Source organism: Myotis myotis, unplaced genomic scaffold, assembly GCF_014108235.1.
Source record: "Myotis myotis isolate mMyoMyo1 unplaced genomic scaffold, mMyoMyo1.p scaffold_m19_p_3, whole genome shotgun sequence".
Taxonomy (NCBI): Eukaryota; Metazoa; Chordata; class Mammalia; order Chiroptera; family Vespertilionidae; genus Myotis; species Myotis myotis.
Window position 1 is genome coordinate 192,372,598 of NW_023416335.1, and position 20,274 is coordinate 192,392,871.

General features: G+C 51.6%; 3 protein-coding genes, 1 long non-coding RNA gene and 1 other non-coding gene across 7 annotated transcripts in view; 3 read left to right on the plus strand and 2 right to left on the minus strand.

Annotated features, from left to right (window-relative positions):
- The window catches only part of LPCAT3 (lysophosphatidylcholine acyltransferase 3), a 35,844-nt gene extending 30,365 nt beyond the window's left edge, over positions 1-5,479 (plus strand). Inside the window, exons 5-13 of one of the 2 annotated variants that reach the window (XM_036302115.1) lie at positions 126-163; positions 581-759; positions 1,634-1,742; positions 2,441-2,527; positions 2,615-2,781; positions 3,629-3,776; positions 3,855-4,013; positions 4,732-4,860; positions 5,075-5,479. In XM_036302115.1, coding sequence (XP_036158008.1) covers positions 126-163; positions 581-759; positions 1,634-1,742; positions 2,441-2,527; positions 2,615-2,781; positions 3,629-3,776; positions 3,855-4,013; positions 4,732-4,848 — 1,004 coding nt within the window. In that variant the 3' untranslated portion in view covers positions 4,849-4,860; positions 5,075-5,479. Of the gene's footprint in view, positions 1-125; positions 164-580; positions 760-1,633; positions 1,743-2,440; positions 2,528-2,614; positions 2,782-3,628; positions 3,777-3,854; positions 4,014-4,731; positions 4,861-5,074 lie in introns of those variants that run through there. The other variant, XM_036302116.1, reaches the window with a different exon arrangement.
- A 238-nt stretch (positions 5,480-5,717) lies between these two features.
- On the minus strand, positions 5,718-10,371 carry EMG1 (EMG1 N1-specific pseudouridine methyltransferase). 2 transcript variants are annotated; one of them, XM_036302119.1, is made up of 6 exons: positions 10,053-10,369; positions 7,170-7,271; positions 6,916-7,057; positions 6,551-6,609; positions 6,325-6,474; positions 5,718-5,995 (listed from the first exon to the last, which is right to left on the minus strand). In XM_036302119.1, exons 1-6 carry the CDS (start codon positions 10,218-10,220, stop codon positions 5,882-5,884), a joined length of 735 nt encoding a protein of 244 aa, XP_036158012.1. In that variant the 5' UTR covers positions 10,221-10,369; the 3' UTR covers positions 5,718-5,881. The 2 variants fall into 2 exon arrangements, with proteins under 2 accessions (XP_036158012.1, XP_036158013.1); XM_036302120.1 differs by lacking the exon at positions 6,325-6,474 and having other exon boundaries at positions 10,053-10,371.
- Positions 10,372-10,458: 87 nt separating this feature from the next.
- On the plus strand, positions 10,459-15,740 carry PHB2 (prohibitin 2). The gene is made up of 10 exons (XM_036302118.1): positions 10,459-10,731; positions 10,854-10,938; positions 11,235-11,314; positions 12,579-12,763; positions 13,084-13,213; positions 13,324-13,427; positions 13,848-13,925; positions 14,449-14,525; positions 15,189-15,194; positions 15,395-15,740. Exons 1-10 carry the CDS (start codon positions 10,605-10,607, stop codon positions 15,420-15,422), a joined length of 900 nt encoding a protein of 299 aa, XP_036158011.1. The 5' UTR covers positions 10,459-10,604; the 3' UTR covers positions 15,423-15,740.
- LOC118652402 lies at positions 13,506-13,755 on the plus strand. Its single transcript, XR_004966630.1, has one exon. It is a non-coding gene; the product is annotated as a small nucleolar RNA U89 (small nucleolar RNA).
- Positions 15,714-18,111, minus strand: LOC118652150. The gene is made up of 2 exons (XR_004966444.1): positions 17,955-18,111; positions 15,714-15,898 (listed from the first exon to the last, which is right to left on the minus strand). It is a non-coding gene; the product is annotated as an uncharacterized LOC118652150 (long non-coding RNA).
- Between the last annotated feature and the right edge of the window lie 2,163 nt (positions 18,112-20,274).

A 20,274-nucleotide genomic window follows, 5' to 3' on the forward strand; every position in this document is an offset into this window, starting at 1 on the left:
CTCCTCCCCATCTGACCATAAACTTACTCTGTGTTCTCCCCCACACTCCTGCTACCCTCAGTCCACAGGTCACATCCCCAGTGTCCTTTCCCTCCACTCTACCCACACCTTCTCTCTCTGCTCAGGTTTGGCTGTTGACTACTTTGATGGAGGGAAAGATCAGGTAAGCACAACTCCTCCACAGAGAGATTAAGGAAGTAAACCAGAGGGAAGGAGAAAGGCTATTCTTACCAAAAGACTGAACCCAACCACCAGGGGCTGAGCCCCACCTCATCCCCAGCCTATGTGATCTGTTTCTGATAGCACTGAGCAAGGATCAACAAATCTAATTTGCCTGGATCCAGCTCTTGCACAAAGTCCAGAGATCAATGCCAACAAGGCATTTGGAAATCAGCAGCAGTCAACTATTGCTGCACACACTCGTTTCCACAGGAAGCAACTACTTTTCTCCATATCATCCCCTCAGAGATGGCTATTTAAAGAACCAGTTCAGTGGGCCAAAAGGGTGGGGAACACACAAACCAGCTCTTGCAGGTAGATTCAAAGCTATCCTGAACCATTCCTTCTCTTCTCGGCATAGAGTTCATTGTCCTCTGAGCAACAGAAATATGCCATACGAGGTATCCCTTCCCTGCTGGAAGTTGCTGGTTTCTCCTACTTCTATGGAGCCTTCTTGGTAGGGCCCCAGTTCTCAATGAACCACTACATGAAGCTGGTGCACAGAAAGCTGACTGACAAGCCAGGAGAGATACCAAGCAGGTAAATGCCCCTCTTGGTCAAGACCTCTGTAGAGTAGGTGTCTCACCCTCTATAAAGCCACTTCTGAAGTGACTTTCCTGCGGACCAGCCCCAGCTGCATTCTCCACATGGCCCTGGCTCCCCGCGCTCATGCCACACAGGCCCTGGACTGTCGTAACAGGCACTCTGTACCTGCTCACTGCAGGCAGCGGGCCCTTTTCAGCCAGCCATTCTGACCCTGTGGCACAAACATAAAATTCACTTTTATGTAGCAGGATTTTGACTGAACCAGTCATGTCCCCACCTTTAAAGTTCATTTTCTCATTTTAAAAAATTGATTTTAATATACTTAAACTGGAGGCCCGGTGCACAAAAATTTGTGCACTCAGGTGGGTCCCTCAGCCCGGCCTGTGCCCTCTCGCAGTCTGGGACCCCTCGGGGGATGACCACCTGCTGGCTTAGGCCCGCTCCCCAGGGAATTGGGCCTAAGCTGGCAATCAGACATCCCTCTGGCAGCCTGGCAGCCCTCGGGGGATGTCCGCTTGCCAGCAGGGAGCAGGCCTAAGCTGCAGTCGGACATCCTTAGCACTGCTGAGGAGGCAGGCAAGGCTCCCACCACCACCGCTGTACTGGCAGCCGTCAGCCTGGCTTGTGGCTGAGCAGAGCTCCCCCTGTGGGAGTGCACTGACCACCAGGGGGCAGCTCCTGCATTGAGCATCTGCCCCCTGGTCAGTGTGTGACCAGTCATTCTGCTGTTAGGGTCAATTTGCATATTACCCTTTTATTATATAGGATATATTGGGCAGTGGAGCTATTCATCCCATCCCAGATGGATAGCTCCCCTCTGTGACTTAAGTGGCCTCTACACATTGTGACCCCCACCTGTTCCTTTCAGCACCATACCTGCTCTCAAGCGCCTGAGTCTGGGCCTCATCTACCTGGTGGGCTACGTTTTCCTCAGTCCCCACATCCCAGAAAACTATCTCCTCACCGAAGACTATGAAGTGAGTGGCTACTAAAGCAGCAGCAGTATGACTGCATCCGAGATAGAAAATGGACAGGCAAGGATTCCTATAGATAGCCAAGAAGTGGGAAACACCATCGACAAATGCATGTTGGTTTTGCTCTAGATCTGTGAGAGTTGGTGTCAATGCCAGCCAGGCCAGGACATGTTCATCAGCCAGTATTGAACGACCTTCGCGGGCACAGGGCTGTGCCAGGTGCACTTTCGGCACCCCTTACCTTCCCCAGGAGCAGCTCTTAGCTTACTATATTACAGCCCAGCATAGCAGCTCCTGGTCCTCTCCAGCTTGTTTCTTTTCTTGATAGATTGGGGGCTTCTAGGGAATTTAAAATCCGAGGGGGGGAGTGCTGGCTTTTGCTCCTGCCCACCTGAAAGGTTTGCAACCATTCCCTACCCACTCAAAGTCAGTTGTCTCCTTAAGTTAACATTGAGCATGAATTCATAAAAGTCCCTTAGCACTTAGTGTCCCAAGTGCTTCAGAAGAAGAGTTAAGGACAATGCTGTTTCACAACTCCAAGGGAAAGGAAGTGGATATTCGCTAGGCTCCCTGCTCATCCTCTTAGCCGATTATAGAGGCAGACTGTCAGATGGGCATGAAGCAGTCAGTCCCAAGAGTAGAAAGGAGGAACATTAGGGAAATTCGCACAGTCTAACGCACATGTTCGTTCTTCTCTTAAGAACCGCCGTTTCTGGTTCCGCTGCATGTACATGCTCATCTGGGGCAAGTTTGTGCTGTACAAATACGTCACCTGTTGGCTGGTCACAGTAAGTAGAAAAGATGAAATAGGGCATAGACAGGCTGTGGGGGACGTGGGGAGAGTGGCAAGAACCCTGAGTCGGTCCTTCCCTCAGGAAGGAGTATGCATTTTGACGGGGCTGGGCTTCAATGACTTTGATGAAAATGGAAAGGCAAAGTGGGATGCCTGCGCTAACATGAAGGTGTGGCTCTTTGAAACAACCCCCCGCTTCACCGGCACCATCGCTTCATTCAACATCAACACCAACGCCTGGGTGGCCCGGTAAGCAGGGGAGGGGAGGTGTGGACCTGAGCTTCTGCCTTCCACCACTTTTCCAGATTGGAGGGCAGAAATGGACTTGTCACTTCTGTCTTTTCCCACTTTGGGCAGAACTTCCAATCATTCTCACACATACCCTTACACCAGGGGTCCTCAAACTACGGCCCGCAGGCCACATGCAAATACAAAAATTGTATTTGTTCCCGTTTTGTTTTTTTACTTCAAAATAAGATATGTGCAGTGTGCATAGGAATTTGTTCATAGTTGTTTTTTTTTAAAAAACTATAGTCCGGCCCTCCAACGGTCTGAGGGACAGTGAACTGGCCCCCTGTTTAAAAAGTTTGAGGACCCCTGCCTTACACACTTGTGTCTCCACTTCTACCCCCCCACCCCCTGCCCCATTTCTGTAATTATTTGAAAAACGAAAGCAAAATGTCTAAGTGCCTTGAGTCCTGGGTTTAACCCCAGTTCAGCCACTGGTTTTATGTTCTCTATTGTTCTGTTTATAAAGTCTTTGTTTATTTGTCCCATCACTAGAAGGTAAGCAGCACGAGTAGAAAACTGGTCTCCCCTATTCACTGCAAGTCAACATCAGGCACTAGTCATTTAAGTAGTTTGCCCAAGTTCACCCAGCTAAGCCTTATGTCTATTTTCTGTCTCTAAACTGAGTGAACTTCACTGCCTTCCATCTCTAAAGCTAACCAGGCAGCACTGCTTCCCTTGCCCCAGGTGGGCCCAAGTGGGAGCCAGCCACCACCACTGCACTCCTCAGGGTGCTGAGAACCCAGAGGCGGATGGTGGGAGTGCAAGAACTAGTCTGTAGCTCATCCTTACCCATCCTTTTCTCTAGTTACTTCTTCAAACGACTCAAGTTCCTTGGAAATAAAGAACTCTCCCAGGGTCTCTCATTGCTATTCTTGGCCCTCTGGCATGGCCTACACTCAGGATACCTGATCTGCTTCCAGATGGAATTCCTCATTGTTATCGTGGAAAGGCAGGTAGGCCTTAAGGATACTGGGTGAAAGGGGACTACGAAAAGAGGCAAGGTCCTGATTACCTCTTCTCTTCCTCCCCAGGCTGCCAGCCTAATACGAGATAGCCCAACCCTGAGCAACCTGGCTTCCATTACTGTCCTACAACCCTTCTACTATTTGGTGCAGCAGACCATCCACTGGCTCTTCATGGGTTACTCAATGACTGCCTTCTGTCTCTTCACATGGGACAAATGGTTTAAGGTGAGGGCCTGCTTGCAAGGATGGGAGGGAACCACTGAAACCTCGGGTAGTAAGGGATATTATATACCACTAGTGGCCTGGTGCATGAAATTCGTGCACATTAGAAGGGAATTAGAGGATGCCCTAACCGGTTTTGCTCAGTGGATAGAGCGTTGGCCTGCAGACTCAAGGGTCCCAGGTTCGATTCCAGTCAAGGGCATGTACCTTGGTTGCGGGCACATACCCTGGTTGCAGGCACATACCCAGTAGGATCGATGTTTCTAACTCACTATCCCTCTCCCTTCCTCTCTGTAAAAAATCAATAAAATATATTTTTTTAAAGGAATTAGAGGAAATACTTTAATATTGCTATTTGCCCTTTCTCTATAATGGAAGTGTCAGAGATGAAAGAAAATTAGTAAAATGTATATGAAAATCTCCCTCCTGTCAGAGTCCAGGGCGCGTCGCGGGACCCAGAGTCAAGTTCCCTGCCCACCCACACACACCTTGAAATCGTGCGAGACCCAGCCGGTCCCACCTCCATCAAGCCCCACAGGGCCGGGGGCGCAGCCTCAGGTCCCCTGTCAAGCCCTGCGGGGCGGGGAGTGCAGCCTCAGGTCCCCCTGCACCAGGGCGGGGCGCGTGGGCCCAGCATGACTGTGTGACAACCATTTGCATATTAGCTCTTTATTATATAGGATGCCCTCAGGCTAACTCAGTGGCCTGAATCTCTCCACAGGTGTATAAATCCATCTACTTCCTTGGCCACGTCTTCTTCCTGAGCCTATTATTCATATTGCCTTATCTTCACAAAGCAATAGTGCCAAGGAAAGAAAAGTTAAAGAAAATGGAATAATCTATTTCCCTGGTAAGTTAACATCCAGGTTACAGGATAGAGCAATAAACTTGGGCGGGGGGGGGGGGGGGGTGGACAGTGTTAGAAATTTGGGGTGAATCTCAAGGTAGTCTGACTTCTAGGAAGCAGTATTGGGCACTAACGTGCCAGGAAGAAGCTAGATGGGCTGTAAACCAGGAACTAGAAGAAATAACTGACCAGCCTTCCCATCAAATTTCTTCTGCAGGTGGCCTAGAGCAAGACTGGTGCAGAAATGACTTGTCTCCCTTTCTACACTCCACCCTAGAGCACAGAGAACACAGAAGCCAGGGAGTAGAAAGACATGGCACTCCCAGCTGTGCCTCTGCTGACAGCCAAGTCTTCATTTGGGCCAAAGGGGAAACTCTTGTGGGAGGAGTAGAGGGGCCCATGTCTCCCCTCTGGACTCCCCCATGCACGTTGCCTTATCTCTCCCCCTCTAGCCAGGAATCTGTTCTGTTTTTCTTCTGCCAATTTACTATGATTGTATATATGCCGCCACCACCACTCCCCCCATGGGGGGGTGAGAAGGGGCATAAGGCCCTGCCTGCTCCACTTTTTCTACCTTGGAACTGTACCAGATAAAAATCACTTCTGTTTGTTCAATTTTTCACTGCTAGCATTCCTGGCTGCTTTCTTTCAGACAGTTCTCCGTGCTTGCCATTGCTGCAGTAATCAGGGCTATCTCCTTGAGAGCACAGTAATCTCAGAAGTTTGGAGCTAAAGCCCACCTGCAAAGCCCGGAACCAGGCTGCAAACACTGTAACCTCACACCTTTCCCTGAAGTCTGAGGAGAACGAACAGTTTACACCTTTAGAGACTAAGTTTAGGAATCCTCAAATACAACCAGGTTTGCAAGAACAGTGTTTATAAGATAAACAAATAGCAAATGTACATTCAGCCTTGGCTTCCACTAACCCCAGTCTTGGTTCAGGAAAGTCATCATCCAACAGGGAGTTAGAAGAGTCAAGGGATGCAATGTCAACAGTCTCTGTTTCAGAGCAAGGTCCTACTGTCAAATGACCCTCCATACTTCCTCAAAGGCTGTGGTAAGTTTTGCGCAGGTTAGAGCAGCAGAAAGGGGGTAGTTGCTGATGGACACCATCTTCTCTGTATACTCCACACTGAGCTGAGGAGAGAATAGTTCTGTCAGCCAACTCTAACACTCTGTAATAGGTTCAGTCCTTTAGGGCAGGAAAATTGGGCTGAGCTCTTATTTCACTATGTTAATATCAAATTTGTATGAAGGATTAAGATGGTCCTAGTTTTGACTATTACAAATATGCCAGCAGTCCTCAAAAGATACGTCCTGGGGCAGGTTAGGGAACCCACACTTGTCTTTCAGCTCTTTGACCCTCTATTTCCCAACTGATGAGGACAAGGATCATCAAAATGCTAACTGCTCTTGGAATTCTGTACTAAGCTATGAATAATCTAAGAACTGAACCTAGACCTTACCTTGCCATGGGCAAAGGCCCCCACCACAAAAACAATAGGGTCGCTGCTGGGGACCAACTCTCGCACATCACTGACGACTGGGATGGAAAAAGAAGTGCCAATTTTCATACATCCAACTGGGAAGTGATCTGACACTGGATTTTTAATTACCTAAAGTAAAAGAGAAAAATGAGCCCCAGAAAGGTTCTCAGAACCCTTCTCCAACCAGTAGGTGTCAATACTTCACCTTCAAGAGCTTCTGGGGGCCATCAGCTGCTCGAACACTGAGTTTGTGTAAAAGCTGAACTAGGGCGAAAAGAAAAGTATTCAGAGCTCAGTGGAGACCACATTTCTGCCCATAATCTAACCAGAAAAACCCATGGTCAGATGGCCTTATAGCTATGCTGTACCCCTAAAATGTTATGTGCAAGCAGTTGTCAAGCATATGACTAGTTATATACTGATAGGTTCGCTCTCCCTTTTTTACTCAGCCAGGAACCCATGTAGGCTTTACCCCTACACATGGAAAGTGATGAGGAGTCCCTGTTCTAAGATCAAGCATGTTCCCTCTTCCCTTCTTCACTCCTAAAGTTTAAGTCCTAAAGATCTCACCCATGAGGCCACAAAAGCGGTCAAAGGTTCTGGGGATTCGAGTCTGAGGGTTCACTTCAATCAGCACATTCTTCTGTGTATGGATATAAACCTGCAGCAAGCCAGCTCGGTTCAGGGGACTGTCCATCAGCATCAGTAAACTCTGAGGGCGGCAAACACCAAGGCACAGTCAAGACTGCAAAAAAGTAGCACGCATCTGTCTCACCTTCCGTATAAAGGCTCAAGGGGCTGTGAGGCGCTGTCCCTGGAGTTACCTGGTGAGCTATGTCTGGTCTCACTTCCCCCGGGTCCCGTCCATTCTTCAACAACATAGACTTGTGCTTGTCACAGTTTAATAGTTCATATGTCTTCCCTGCCTGAAGAGGGAACATGACAGAACGTAAGCAGTTTTACTTAGCCCAGTGATTCTCAAAGTGTGCTCCCCAAACCAGCAGCAGCATCTGGAAACGTGTTACTCTAGGCAAATTCACTCTAGATTTCCTAAACCAGAAGCTATGGGGGTGGGGGCCCAGCAAGACTTCAGGGGTTCACTGTGTGACCACATTTACCCTCCCCTCCTTTCCTTCACTCCTCCTTCCATACCTGATCTTGGAAAAGGGATGAAGGCACAACCTGTGATTTCAGATGATTTAAACTTGATTTAATTTAAAAATCTGTGGCTATTAGGCAAAGCTGGTGTGAGATTCTAGAACCAGGTGGAATAAAGTTAATGAAAAAGGCTGAAAGCTTATCAAGGCATACCAATTGTGATAAACTGGGCAAAATATATATGGTCATTACGCTGTTTGCTTATAAAAACCATGTACTGAGTGAAGAGCTGCACATCTGAACTAGAATTGTGAAAATTCTAATGATGAAGGAGGTCATTTGATCAAGAAATACTTCTGTCAAAAGTAAAACAAAAATAAGAGGGGTTGTTCCTAGTTGTAAAGGTAAACGTAAAAGAAAATTATGCTGAAAAAAGTGGGAAGTGAAACACTGAAGGGCAGTGATTACATATGAAACTGCTTTGTAAACTGCAGAATCCTCACGTATCCACCAGGAAGAAATGATTCTGGAACAACAGGAGTATGAGAATGACTGAGGAATACTGTATACTAGAAAATACGCCAAGTAGGAGTTTGATACTAAAGCTCTGTCTGAATCCATCTGTAGCAGCAAAAAGAAAGAATTGCAAATTGCAACTTGGAGTCCTAAGGAGCATTAAGATAAAAAACATACCATTAAGTACAAATGCAGGTTTTGAAAGGCTAAGCTTTTATGTATCAGTAGAACATTTGTATGTCTGACAACATCTGAAGATATACAACCCCAAAAAGTGGGGAAGAGGCACATGGACTTTGAAATTAAATGATAACTGAAATAACAATGTCACAAAGCAAGCAGAGAAAGAACAAAGGCCAGGAACTAAGACCATGGGACACTTAGTTATAGAAGAAAACCTCTTGAATAAAAGAATCTATTTTTAACCCATTAGTAAGTTATAAGGAGGGTTTTTAATGAAATAAGATAGAAAATATCAGAGTACTTCAAATGTAGTAATGGTGATGGTTTATGAAACTTGATTTTTAATTGTGGTATGTGGTTAAGCTTGAAAACCAATAAGAATGAATACCATGTGTATTCACTTTCTATAATTGGTATTGGAGATGTAAGAATTTTTGAAACTTTCTCTGCCCTCAGAGAGAGCCTTCTAGTTACTTCAGGGAGTCATTTCTATAAGCAAGTAACACTTAACCTATTAATGAATGAGCAGCATAAGAGGATCAATAATTGTTAAGTGAATGCACATTAGGTAGGAATTAATGAAGCAAAGAGCTGAGTAAAAGGAGCTTCCAGTTAGAGAACCTTGTATGCAATGGCTTCAAGGTACGAGAGAACTTCATGCCTTCAAACAGCTTAAAGGAGGCCAGTGAGGCTGGAGTATGAAGAACAAATGCAGAGAGCAGGCCCAGAGGAGGCTGGGAGCAGCAAGAGTTACCAGCACAAGGAAGGCACGAGGTAACAGCACCGAAGATTTCAACCAGCTATGATTCTGTCACCCTTGGAGTGCCATTAATGACAACTTAACCTAAATTCTTCCAGAGCATACTATAGGAATTTTAATTTGACCATGCCACTTCCAACTACTTAATAGGTAACGTGGAATCAGTAACAATAATAACTAATTCCAAGTGACAGACATTATTCTAAACCCCTTATACATACTGACTCCTTTAATCTCCCCAATAATCCATCAAGGTAGGGACTACTATCATCCCCAAGGGACACAGGAAGAAATGGAGTGGCTGAGTGACACTCAGAATTAATAGTTTGGAAAGGGAGCAGGAAATTAAGTGAGGGATAAATAGAAGAACCTACTTAGGTTAGAAATATCAATTACAGAGGAAGAAATATCGATTTTAATAAGTTGGGGGAGGAGGGTAGATGGCAACCCTAATAAAGGGTCAAAGTGGTTGAGGAACATGAAAAAGAATCACACCGTAGATCACTATGGAAACATACTGCTTTTAAAGCACTTTCACTGCACTCTTCCTGTAAATATTAACTGAGGGCAAATTTTTCTCAACATAAAATAAGTGTAAGAATCAAGATTAAAGTCCAGGTCTGACTTCCAAACCAGTGCTATTTCTTCTGGGCCTACTCACTGAACAAATTTAGCTGTAAACGGTGAGAAAACAAGAAAGTCAGGGGGAATGAGAACACGGACAATTTAAAGACAGAACTGCCGGGTTATTCAGAAGAGCCGGAGGATAGGTAAGAAAGTGTTTCTCGAAGTGGGTAGGAATACAAAGGAGCGTGACAGTAAACACCTTTTCTAAAACACCAAGTCCCTACGAATAAAAGGAAGGGCCGACTACGCTACCGGAACCACCTTTAGAAACTCCCCTCCCGTTAGATGAGTTTATACCGCAGGACGATCCTGGTGAATCAACTGGAAGCGAGGACGTGACGGCTGGATTGCGACTCCGCAAGGGAAGAAGAAAGCGAGGACAGCCAACCCAGGACGCCGAACCAGAAGACCGCCACCTCGGCCGCTCTCCCGCCAGAAGCGTGTTTCGCTTCCCCGCTCTCCCGCATCCCCGGGGTCCCGTCCTACCGCTACCCCGGTTCTCCGCCTTCTCGGCCCGTGTTACCTTGACTGTCTCCAGACTGGCCCCTTCCAGCACCACAATCAGCCTACGGCCTCCCATCTTGCTTCCCGCCCCAAGTCGGGGCCGCTTGGGCGCCACAACATCCCAGTCCTGTTCCTGGTCCCCATCGCGACGCTCACGAGGCTGGAATCCACCACTGGGTGCAGCCATCTTGCAAGCCGGCCGGAAGTTATGTTCGTATCCTTAGAGCCCCACGCGCTTCCTAATCGAAAACTTCCTTCCGGCTACCATTTTAAAAGCAGGCGCTGGGAAATGGCGAGGTCTGGCTGCCTGGCGCTCCCGAGGTCTCCCTGGGAGGGCCGGGTTTCCGGGAGGGGCGGGACTTCCCGGTGCGCACTTCCGGTGCGCCCGGTTCGGGTCCCCCGTGGGCGGGGGGGGAGGGTTTAGAAGAAAGCGCACTTCCGGTGCCCTTTCTCCTGCGAGCACCTGGGCCGCGGACCCTCGTGTGCAGGGTGCGGTTTCTAAACTGGAGTCGGGTAGAGGCGGGCCGGCACCCACTCCTGACCTTTGGGGCCGCCGGTCTCAGGATCGGACATGGCCCAGAACTTGAAGGACTTGGCGGGGCGGCTGCCCTCCGGGCCCCGTGGCATGGGCACGGCGCTGAAGCTGTTGCTCGGGGCCGGCGCCGTGGCTTACGGGGTCCGCGAGTCCGTGTTCACCGGTGAGCCACCTCCGCCCGCCCCCCCCGGACTCCTCCCCTCCCGGGCCCTCCCGGCCTCTGAGCCCCTCGCCCCACCCGGGGCCAGCGCGTACCCGGCCTGACCCCCACCCCTCTCCCCACAGTGGAAGGCGGGCAGAGAGCCATCTTCTTTAATCGGATCGGTGGCGTGCAACAGGACACCATTCTCGCCGAGGGCCTCCACTTCAGGTAATGGCGGGCAGAGCGGACTGACCCTGACCCTTCACCCTTGAACGCCGACCCGCCAGCGGCTGTAGTAGGACTTGCGACAGGATTGAGCTGTGCTCTCTCCCTTCCTGACTCCATCTCCCGGAGAGTGGGTGCTTCCCGTAACTGCAGCAGCACGTGCATGTTGTTCTCCAAAGGAAGAAGAGGGTTCCCCCCGGCCTGTGGTCGCCAAGGGGAGGAGCAGGCCAGGAAGCACGTGGCGAGGGACACTAGTGACCCCGCAGCCTCCTGATAACTGTCTGTTCCCTCTCCTCCAGGATCCCCTGGTTCCAGTACCCCATCATCTATGACATCCGGGCCAGGCCACGGAAAATTTCCTCCCCCACAGGCTCGAAAGGTAGGTTTGGACGCTGGGAAGGCTGGCAGGAGCCCCTCGGGGAAGATGGTGGTGCCACAGCTGCAACACAGCTGGAACTAAAGTACCTGCTTCTGCGGTTAAAGCAAAACATTCTGGGCACGCTGTGTGTTTGCACTTTTTAACTGACTGTTCCTACCCCCTAACATAAATTCAGTGGGAGCACGGTTTGTCCTTCACTCCTAGGTTTTGTTGTTGTTGTTTTAGCTGCTTGACTTAATGGTATCCCCTGGTATGCCCTGTCCTGGGGAAACTTGGTCCCATTCTCCACTGGTACACTGGTTCCTCCTAGACCAGCCGTGGGCAAACTACGGCCCGCGGGCCGGATCCAGCCCATTTGAAATGAATAAAACTAAAAAAAAAAAGACCGTACCCTTTTATGTAATGATGTTTACTTTGAATTTATATTAGTTCACACAAACACTCCATCCATGCTTTTGTTCCGGCCCTCCGGTCCAGTTTAAGAACCCATTGTGGCCCTCGAGTCAAAAAGTTTGCCCACCCCTGGCCTAGACGTACCTAGAAGCTGTGCCTTTGGGATTCCCCTGATCCCTCATCTCACTCTCACGCACACACACACACACACACACACACAGGCATATTCACACTGAGGCAAGTAGCTCACCTGTAATAAACGTTGTTGTACTGTTTTTAGTGCCGGTCACTTAACATTCATTCCCTAAACCAGGGGTCCTCAGACTACGGCCCACCGAAAACATTTATCCAGTCCGCCGGGTGTTTTTGCCGCCACGGTGTGCATAGGAATTTGTTCATAGTTTTTTTTTAAACTATAGTCCGGCCCTCCAACGGTCTGAGGGACAGTGAAGTGGCCCCCTGTTTAAAAAGTTTGAGGACCCCTGCCCTAAACCCTAGTTCCTGGGAATAAAGAATTCATAAAACACAGTCCTCATCCATAAGCCCTGGTGGTCTAGTAAAGAAGACAGGTGATTATTATAGCGCCTACGGTAGAGGTTGCGAACAGTTACAGTGGCAAAGAGAGAAGAGGAGAGGTTACCTTTGTTAGTGGAGGGGTTGTGGATAGAGAAGGCCTAACACCCTTGTGGACAAGGATGCATTTGGCCTGTGCCGAGTCTCATCTTGTCGGCCTGATTCCTCTCCTCCCTGCAGGGGCGTAGCGGGCTGCACGATATTACGTGGAGGAGACAGGGTGTGGGGAAGGGTGCTTGGCGGAGGGGCCAGATGAGGCCCCATGGCCGTGACCAGCCACTGCTGACCTCACTCTTAGACCTGCAGATGGTGAACATCTCCCTGCGGGTGCTGTCTCGACCCAATGCCCTGGAGCTTCCCAGCATGTATCAGCGCCTAGGGCTGGACTACGAGGAGCGAGTGTTGCCGTCCATTGTCAACGAGGTTCTCAAGAGCGTGGTGGCCAAGTTCAACGCCTCACAGCTGATCACCCAGCGGGCCCAGGTTGGACCCCGCTCCCATCACCATCCGCATAGTGTCAGCGTTTTCCTCCTAGACCCGGGGCACTGGGTATTAGGAGAGGCAGATTATGAGGAAAAGGTTGGGACCCCAGGTCCATTTCTACCTAAAAGCGTCACTAATGGCCACTGTGGGGAACAAGGAGAGCCAAGACTAGCACTCAGTAGGTACTAAGGAAGGGTTGGTGAGTTTTCTGCCTTTTTCAGAAGATCTGATATTCAGATGGTCACAGCAACCCACCTTCCTTTCAGTTCTCCAGTCCCCTCGAAAGACCTTTCCCTTCCCCTCCTCCCTCCGACCCCCAGGTGTCTCTGCTGATCCGAAGGGAGTTGACAGAGAGGGCCAAGGACTTCAGCCTCATCCTGGACGATGTAGCCATCACGGAGCTAAGCTTTAGCCGAGAGTACACAGCTGCTGTAGAAGCCAAACAAGTGGGTGAGTTACCAGAGGAGTGGGTCAAGGGTTTCTGAAAATGCAGAAAGTGGGGGGGGGGGCCATGGGGTTTCTGACACCTCACATCTGTGACCTGTTGACTCCCACCACAGCGCAGCAAGAGGCCCAGCGGGCCCAGTTCTTAGTGGAAAAGGCAAAGCAGGAACAGCGGCAGAAGATCGTGCAGGCTGAGGGTGAAGCTGAGGCCGCTAAGATGATATCCTTCTGATGGAGAGATCTCAGCTCACCCCTGAGGCACATTGCTTTCCCATCCTCCCTTTTCCTCCCTCATGGGCTGGCTGATGAAACTAAGGCGAATGCGATTCCGTGCTCCCTGGGGGGTGGAGTTCTCAAATGGGATGTGAAATCTTAGTGGGGTACCTGAGCTTGGCTCCTCACTGTAAAGCAGATCAATAGTATTGCTGGCCTTACCTCCATTTCCGCTGCTGCCTCTAGTTCCTGGCAGCTGCCTACAGGGGGGCCCACAGGTGAGGACCAAAGTAAGACTAGGCACGAGCCACCTGAGCGCAACCTTGGATCTGACAGCCCAGAGGAGGGCTGGCGTGACGGGAGGAGTAAGGATGGGGCCAGAGAATGAGACTTGCCTTGTGTGAACCCTTAACCCCTCCCTGCTCACCTTGGAGAAGCACTGGGCAAGAACCCAGGCTACATCAAGCTACGAAAGATCCGGGCGGCCCAGAACATCTCCAAGACGGTGAGTGTAAGAGCCTAGTATCCCTCGGGGCTTCCTGGGGGCAATGAAGTGTGGTGGTTAGAATCGTGCTCATTCAGGTTTCTGCTCAAACTGACACTTCCCATCATCAAAAACAATTTCTTCAGCCTTGGACCAAAGGGTCGCCATGTACCTCGGTTGAGGTTCTCCAACTGCAGTAGGGGCACATGCGGGCAGGAGGCAACCAGTCCATGTATCTCTCACATCAGATGTTTCTCCCTCCCCCTCACTTTCTGGAAATCAATGGGGAAAATACCCTCGGGTGAGGATCAAAACAAACACAGTTCCTGTGGATTCCCTTCACCTTTTGCTCATGCCTCTGTTATACCAGCACAATCACAGTTGCTTGCTGCTCTGGGTCTGTGTGTGATAACAGAAACCATGTCTTTCTCATTGTTGCATCCCTGCTCCTAACCCACGTATGTCCCGTCTGTGGTACTGAATGCCAGAATAGGAATGGAAGCCTTGCTTAATACACGCATCTGTCTTGTTTCCTGCCCGGTAGATTGCCACATCACAGAATCGTATCTATCTCACTGCTGACAACCTTGTGCTGAACCTGCAGGATGAAAGTTTCACCCGGTGAGAGATGTGCCCTACACAGTGGGGGGCCACAAAGAACATGGGGTATAAGTCCAGTCTCCTGAGCTCCGGAGCCAGTTACTAGCTTATTCCTGTGACCTTTGAAAGACACCATTCCTCTGAACCAGAAGATAGAAAGTGTTGGTGACTTGAATCTCATATGATTGGTTTTATGAAAATAGGATTATTCATGTGAAAAACATTTTCGCTCTGGCCAGTGTGGCTCGGTTGGTTGGAGCTTTGTCCTGTACCCAAAAGGTGGCAGGTTTGATGCCTGGTCAGGGTACACATGGGAGGCAGCTGACCGATGTTTCTCTCCTTTCCTCTCTCTCAAATCAATTTTTTTTTAAAAAAAAGGGGGGGGCACTTTAATTGTAAAGTTTTGTCTACTGACAAGTGGTGAAAGATGGTATTCAGTTTTCTTACTCAGGAGCCCTAACATTGCTGCTCTGGGCATGGAAGGATGCTAGGAAAGGAGAGGTGAGAGATGGCAGTGCTGAGGGGACTAGTCTCCTTTCCAGAGCCTAAGGTCCTGGCTTCCAACCCTTTTTCTCTTGGGAGCACAGAGGGTTTAGAGCTAGGTGAGGCCTGAACTGAAAATCACCTCTGCATTTTTCTTCTCTTTTTGTGTTTCCTGTTTATCTGGTGACCTGGTGTCCACAGGGGAAGGTAAGTTGATGGTGCATCCTTGTTTCCATGGGGTCTTGCAGCTCATCTCCCAGTACCTGCCTTCTCCCCACCACCTAACCTTCCTCACACACCCCTAATCAGGAAGGAGGGTGGTTCCTGTGACCTTGAAGGGAGTGGCCATGGTGCCGTTCCTCTCACATTTATGTCTTCTAATAATGTCATCCATCTCCTGTCCACAGTGACAGCCTCCTCAAGACTAAGAAGTGAACCTGCTGACCAAGAACTCCACCCCCAGCGGAGAAGTGGATCTGTTTCTGCCCTGGTGTTTGAGGAGCCGGCTTGGGGTCCAGCACACCCCCACCCTGCCCCCAGTATCATGTGATGGTCCCCTCTGTACCTGTCGTCCCACCCTTCTCAGATGAAGACTGACCCATGGTCGGGAATGACTTCCTCCTCCCTGTGTTGGCAGGGTGGCTGGGACAGTGTGTGATTTCTCAGTGATTTCCTGCAGCGTTGGCTCCTCTCTCAAGGTTGGGAGGCAATAACCACCATCCCAGGAATTCTCAATAAATTTTTATTACTGAAGCAAAAGTCAAGGCTCCATGGGCCTGGCTGCGGGGAGGGGGGAGTGCGCCTGCGCATTCTCACATAACACTCTGCGTCTTTCTTTGTCTTTGCCGGCAGGGGGCGCACCGGCTCTGGTCAGGGCAGTACAGGACTGGCAGGCCTGGGCCCTGCTCACCCTGGAAGTCCAAGAGTCAGAAATTAGGGCCCAAGCTGAAAACCAGCCCAGCTGCACTTCCCACCCCACCCTCCGTTTCTACCACATCACCCCGTTTATTTACCGACATCTACATTTTTTTTAAGACGAGCAGCTGTGGCTTTGCTGAGCTAGACCAAAAATATGATGACCCCAACAAGAGCTGCTTCCTTGGTAACGGTTCCATGCAGCTGTGGGGGAGACCACTCAGCCTATCAGGGGCTTATGTGCTCAAAGGCCCCGTGGGCCCGAGTTGGTTTGGCTCAGTGGATAGAGCATCAGCCTGCAGACTGAAGGGTCCCGGGTTCGATTCCAGTCAAAGGCATGTACCTGGGTTGCAGGCTCCTCCCTGGTCAGGGCACATGCATGAGGCAACCAATCCATGTGTTTCTCTCAAGTCAAATGTTTCTGTCTCCCTCTCCCACTCTAAAAATCAACGGAAAATTATCCTCGGGTGAGGATAAAAAATGGCCCCGTGGGTCGTGTTTCCTGCTGAGAGCTACTCACTGCCAATTTCACAATCACCAGGGGTGAGGAACCTATGAAACGGCTCCACCTGCGGGGGTGAGCTCACTCCCACAGCTCCGGGCCCCCAGCGGAACAGGTGCCTGTTTTCAATCCCTACAGGACAGGCCTCATCTTCCCAAAACGGCTCCCTGAATCTCAACCACCAGGGAAATGAAGCTACCGCTGTGCCTGGCGCCATACAGTCCACCTCCCATCCCTTGTCCCTGTAGGGAGGCAGCACTGGGGGCAAACGCATGCAGGGATTACAAAGCTGGTGGGGAGGAGGGGAGCCTTCCAGGGTGAGGGACTGGGCTCGTCTTCAGCTTCTTGGATTTTTTAAGCCGGAGATTGACTTTCCCTGTTCTGCAGGTCGAATGTCATGAAAGAGGCAGGGAGGGAAGCCGACGTGGCAGCCCACGCCCCCGGAGCCGGGAGCCGAAGATGAGATCGACAGACAAGAAGGGTGGGGTAACTGAGTCGGCGGCCACAGGTCCCATCCACACTATTTCCTTCGTGCTTCCAGGGCGGGAAGAGCGTGGAGCTGCCTGGAGAGCAAGCGTGTTTTCAAGTCCTGGGGCAGCCATTTTGTCTCCTCCCCATTGTTCCCCTTTTCTTAGTGACTTGCACCCCCATCCAGAGGGGTAAAGGTCAAAGGGGGTGGTCAGGAGGCCTCCACGGTCTTCAGGGCTCCCTGAAGGTCACTGCCGAGGGGACCGGCCCGGGGGCCATCTTTACCAGACAGTGTTAGGAGCTTCGCGATTAGACCATCCAACACTGTACTGGAAGATGGGCCCAGAGCCGGGACACGCACTCCGGCCGGAGCGGGCCAGTTGCTACAGGGACCTGGCCGCAGGCCAGGTGAGGTCTCTTGAGAGGAGTGAGCCAATCCCAAGCTCACGGTCGGCTGTGCGTTCTGGATCCAGCAGATGACAAATCACTCCGGGCTGGGGGAGGGGCTCAGAACCATTGTGTCCAGTGGGCAACTCGCCAACCAAGAGCCACTTCGTTTGCAGCACCCTCCACTGCAGATGGAGGGGATTCCGGGGTGCGGGGGGAGGGCCAGCCGTGGGGGGCTGCAGCCTGCCGGGGCCTGAGGCAAAGGATGGTCGCTGACACAGGGACGGGGGCCTCCATCATTACCCGGCAGTATTAGAGACTCCCGACCAGCACCCAAACACTGCTGGGTAAGACGGGGGCCCCCACCCAGCCGGCCCACCTCCCGGGCAGGCAGTCCGAGGCCCAGGCTCCCTCTGGAGAGGCTGCAGAGCCCTAGCTCCCCTCCCCCCCCACACCCGCGTCCCTGGGGGACATTTCCGGGTGAGCCCTGCAGCCTGCCACCAGCTCCCCCTGAACGGTGGGTCCACTGCGGCCAGGCCAAGCTTCAGCAGCCCCCGGCCCACCTGTGTTCGGCCTCCGAGCCCCTTCCCCCACCACCCACACAGCCTGTCCCTGTCCCCACAGACCCGTCCGTGGCCTTCACGGGCCCTCTGCACTCCCTGCTCAGCCCCAGGGCCCCTCTCCCAGGCCTTTACCTGTCACCAGGCCACCTGACCCCCAGAGAGTGAGTGCTGAGGAGAGGAAGGGGAGTCAGGCCCAGGATTCAACCGCCGCCCTGGCCTCCACTCTTCCTTCTTCCTTCTCCACCGGCAGGCAGCGCAGGCTCCTCACCTGGGCCCCGCCTGCCGCCCCTGCGTACAGGTGTGTCCTCCTGCCATAGGCTGCCCCCCCACTGCCTTAACCCCTTGCCTCCCAGCGCCAGCCCTAGGAGCCTCCTCTGAGTTCTACCGCCCCGCTAACCACCACCCCCCCACCCTTTTCTATCTGCGTCTGCTCGCCTAGCAGCACCTCTGCCCCAGGCCTAGATCAGGCCGACTGGTCTGTCTCCAGCGGGACAAAGGGAGGGGCTTTGGGGCCCCTTGGCCTACCTCCTTGAGCTCTCTCCTCAGCTACTCTCTGAGGCCTCCGACCCTGCTCATGGCCAGACCTGGAGGCCGGAGATCCCTGAGGTCAGCCACAGGTTCGCTTGGCAGGGGTGGGTTGTGCCCAGGCCCACGGCCCCACCTGTGCTGGGCATCCCTGCCTGTGGAGGGCAGACCGGTCTTAGCATGGCGTCTCCCTGTCCTCAGCCCCCGCTTTAGGGTGCCTGCCTCTGCTGAGAGGCTCGACCTGACCTAGCCATGAGCATCAGTGCTGACCTAGACAACTAAAGGACTGAGCTGCTCTCCTTCAGCCCCTGCAGGCGTCCTTCAGGGAGGAGGGACTGGGGACTGTGCTCTGTTCCCGGGAGGGACCAAAGTCACAGAGCCCAGCCACTCTGGGACCCACCTCACTGCCCTGGGTCCAAGTCCCAGCCCATGGCAGGGAGCCCAACAGCGGTTAGAGGGTGTGGGGCCTACCTTTCTTTTGTGCAGCTGTAGCTGGGAAAGAAAGGGCGTTGCTGGGAGAGGGGCCCTGAGGCCCACAGGTGCACAGGTGAAGGCCCCACCCCCACCCCCCGGAGAGCATTAGCCCCAGGGAGCTATTGTGTCGCCCAATCTGATCCTCTCCCTCCCTCCCTCCCTCCTTCCTTTGTTTTGTTTGCATCCTTCTGTACTTCACATGTGTCTGTGGGTCTGTCTCCCCTACCACCCTCCTAAGTTCCACAAGGAGAGGAGCTGTCTTGTCCATCCTCGCACCCCAGCGTGACTCCAGTGCCCGCAGCACAGTGGACACTCAAAAAAAGTATATACTGAACGAAGGACAGTCAGCCAACATCTATCAGGACTGGGCCTACTCCTGAGCCTGCCCAGCAGGGGGACGCGCACAGGCTTAACTCCCCAGGAGTTAGGTAAAGACGTAACACAAAGAAGGAACCACTGGCAGCCCACTCTGGACACCGGGAAAGGAAGAGAGGACAAAAATAAAATGAATCAGGAGCAAAAGGGCCCGTGGAAGGGAGGAATGGGGGCACCGGGAGCCCGGGGGGGGGGGGGGGAGCCAGGGCGGCCCTGGCCCTGAGCTTCCTGGCCTCTATGTACTTTCTTAGCTCTTGGACCTAAGTCGGCACCAGAAGTGTGTGGTCCCACCCCCACCCCCCTCAGTGACTTCAGCTGCATCTCCAGGCGTGTGGGTTCTGGGACGTGACGGCCTGAGTTAAAACCTTAGCTTCACTGCTCAATTGTTCTGTGACCTTGAGCAAGTTATTAATCTGTGCCTCAGTTCCCCCCACTGTAAAGTGGGAATGATAGATACCCAGACTGAATTAAAACATGCAGGTTTTTTAATGTTTTTATTGATGCTTTGTAGAGAGAATGGAAGGGAGAGAGAGAAACATCGTTCAGTTGCCTCCTGTATGCACTCTGACCGGGGATCAAACTTGAAACCTGGGTAAGTGCCCTGACAAGGTGACCTTTTGCTGCACAGGATGATGCTCAACCAACTGAGCCACCCCAGCCAGGACAATACATGTGGTCTTTTAAACAGTGCCTGACAGGAGGAGCATTCATCGTGCTCCCTGGCATCTGTGGTCAGTTTGGCTCAAATAAACTCTTATGGAAAACAAATAAATGAAAGTAAACAGTGCCGCCCTGGTGGGTTTGGCCCAGTGGATAGAGCGTCAGCCTGCGGACCAAAGGGTCCCGGGTTCGATTCTGGTCAAGGGCATGTACCTCGGTTGCAGGCTCCTCCCCAGCCCAGGCCCTGGTGGGGGCACACGCAGAAGGCAACCATTCGATGTGTCTCTCTCACATCGATATTTCTGTCTTTCCCTCCCTCTTCCACTCTCCCTAAAAATCAATGAAAAAACATCCTTGGGTGAGGATTTAAAAAAATAAAATTAAAAAAGTAAACAGTGCCTGACACATGGCAAGCGTG

Bases quoted from the DNA above. Each gene is read 5' to 3' on its own strand.
- EMG1 (XM_036302119.1), bottom strand. From the start codon at position 10,220: ATGGCTGCACCCAGTGGTGGATTCCAGCCTCGTGAGCGTCGCGATGGG. The intron at 7,272-10,052 runs GTAACACGGGCC...TTCCCTCTTCAG, and splicing joins CCAGTCTGGAGACAGTCAAG to GCAGGGAAGACATATGAACT. The intron at 7,058-7,169 runs GTAACTCCAGGG...TGCCGCCCTCAG, and splicing joins GACCAGACATAGCTCACCAG to AGTTTACTGATGCTGATGGA.
- PHB2 (XM_036302118.1), top strand. From the start codon at position 10,605: ATGGCCCAGAACTTGAAGGACTTGGCGGGGCGGCTGCCCTCCGGGCCC. The intron at 10,939-11,234 runs GTAATGGCGGGC...CCTCTCCTCCAG, and splicing joins GCCGAGGGCCTCCACTTCAG to GATCCCCTGGTTCCAGTACC. The intron at 13,214-13,323 runs GTGAGTTACCAG...CTCCCACCACAG, and splicing joins TGTAGAAGCCAAACAAGTGG to CGCAGCAAGAGGCCCAGCGG.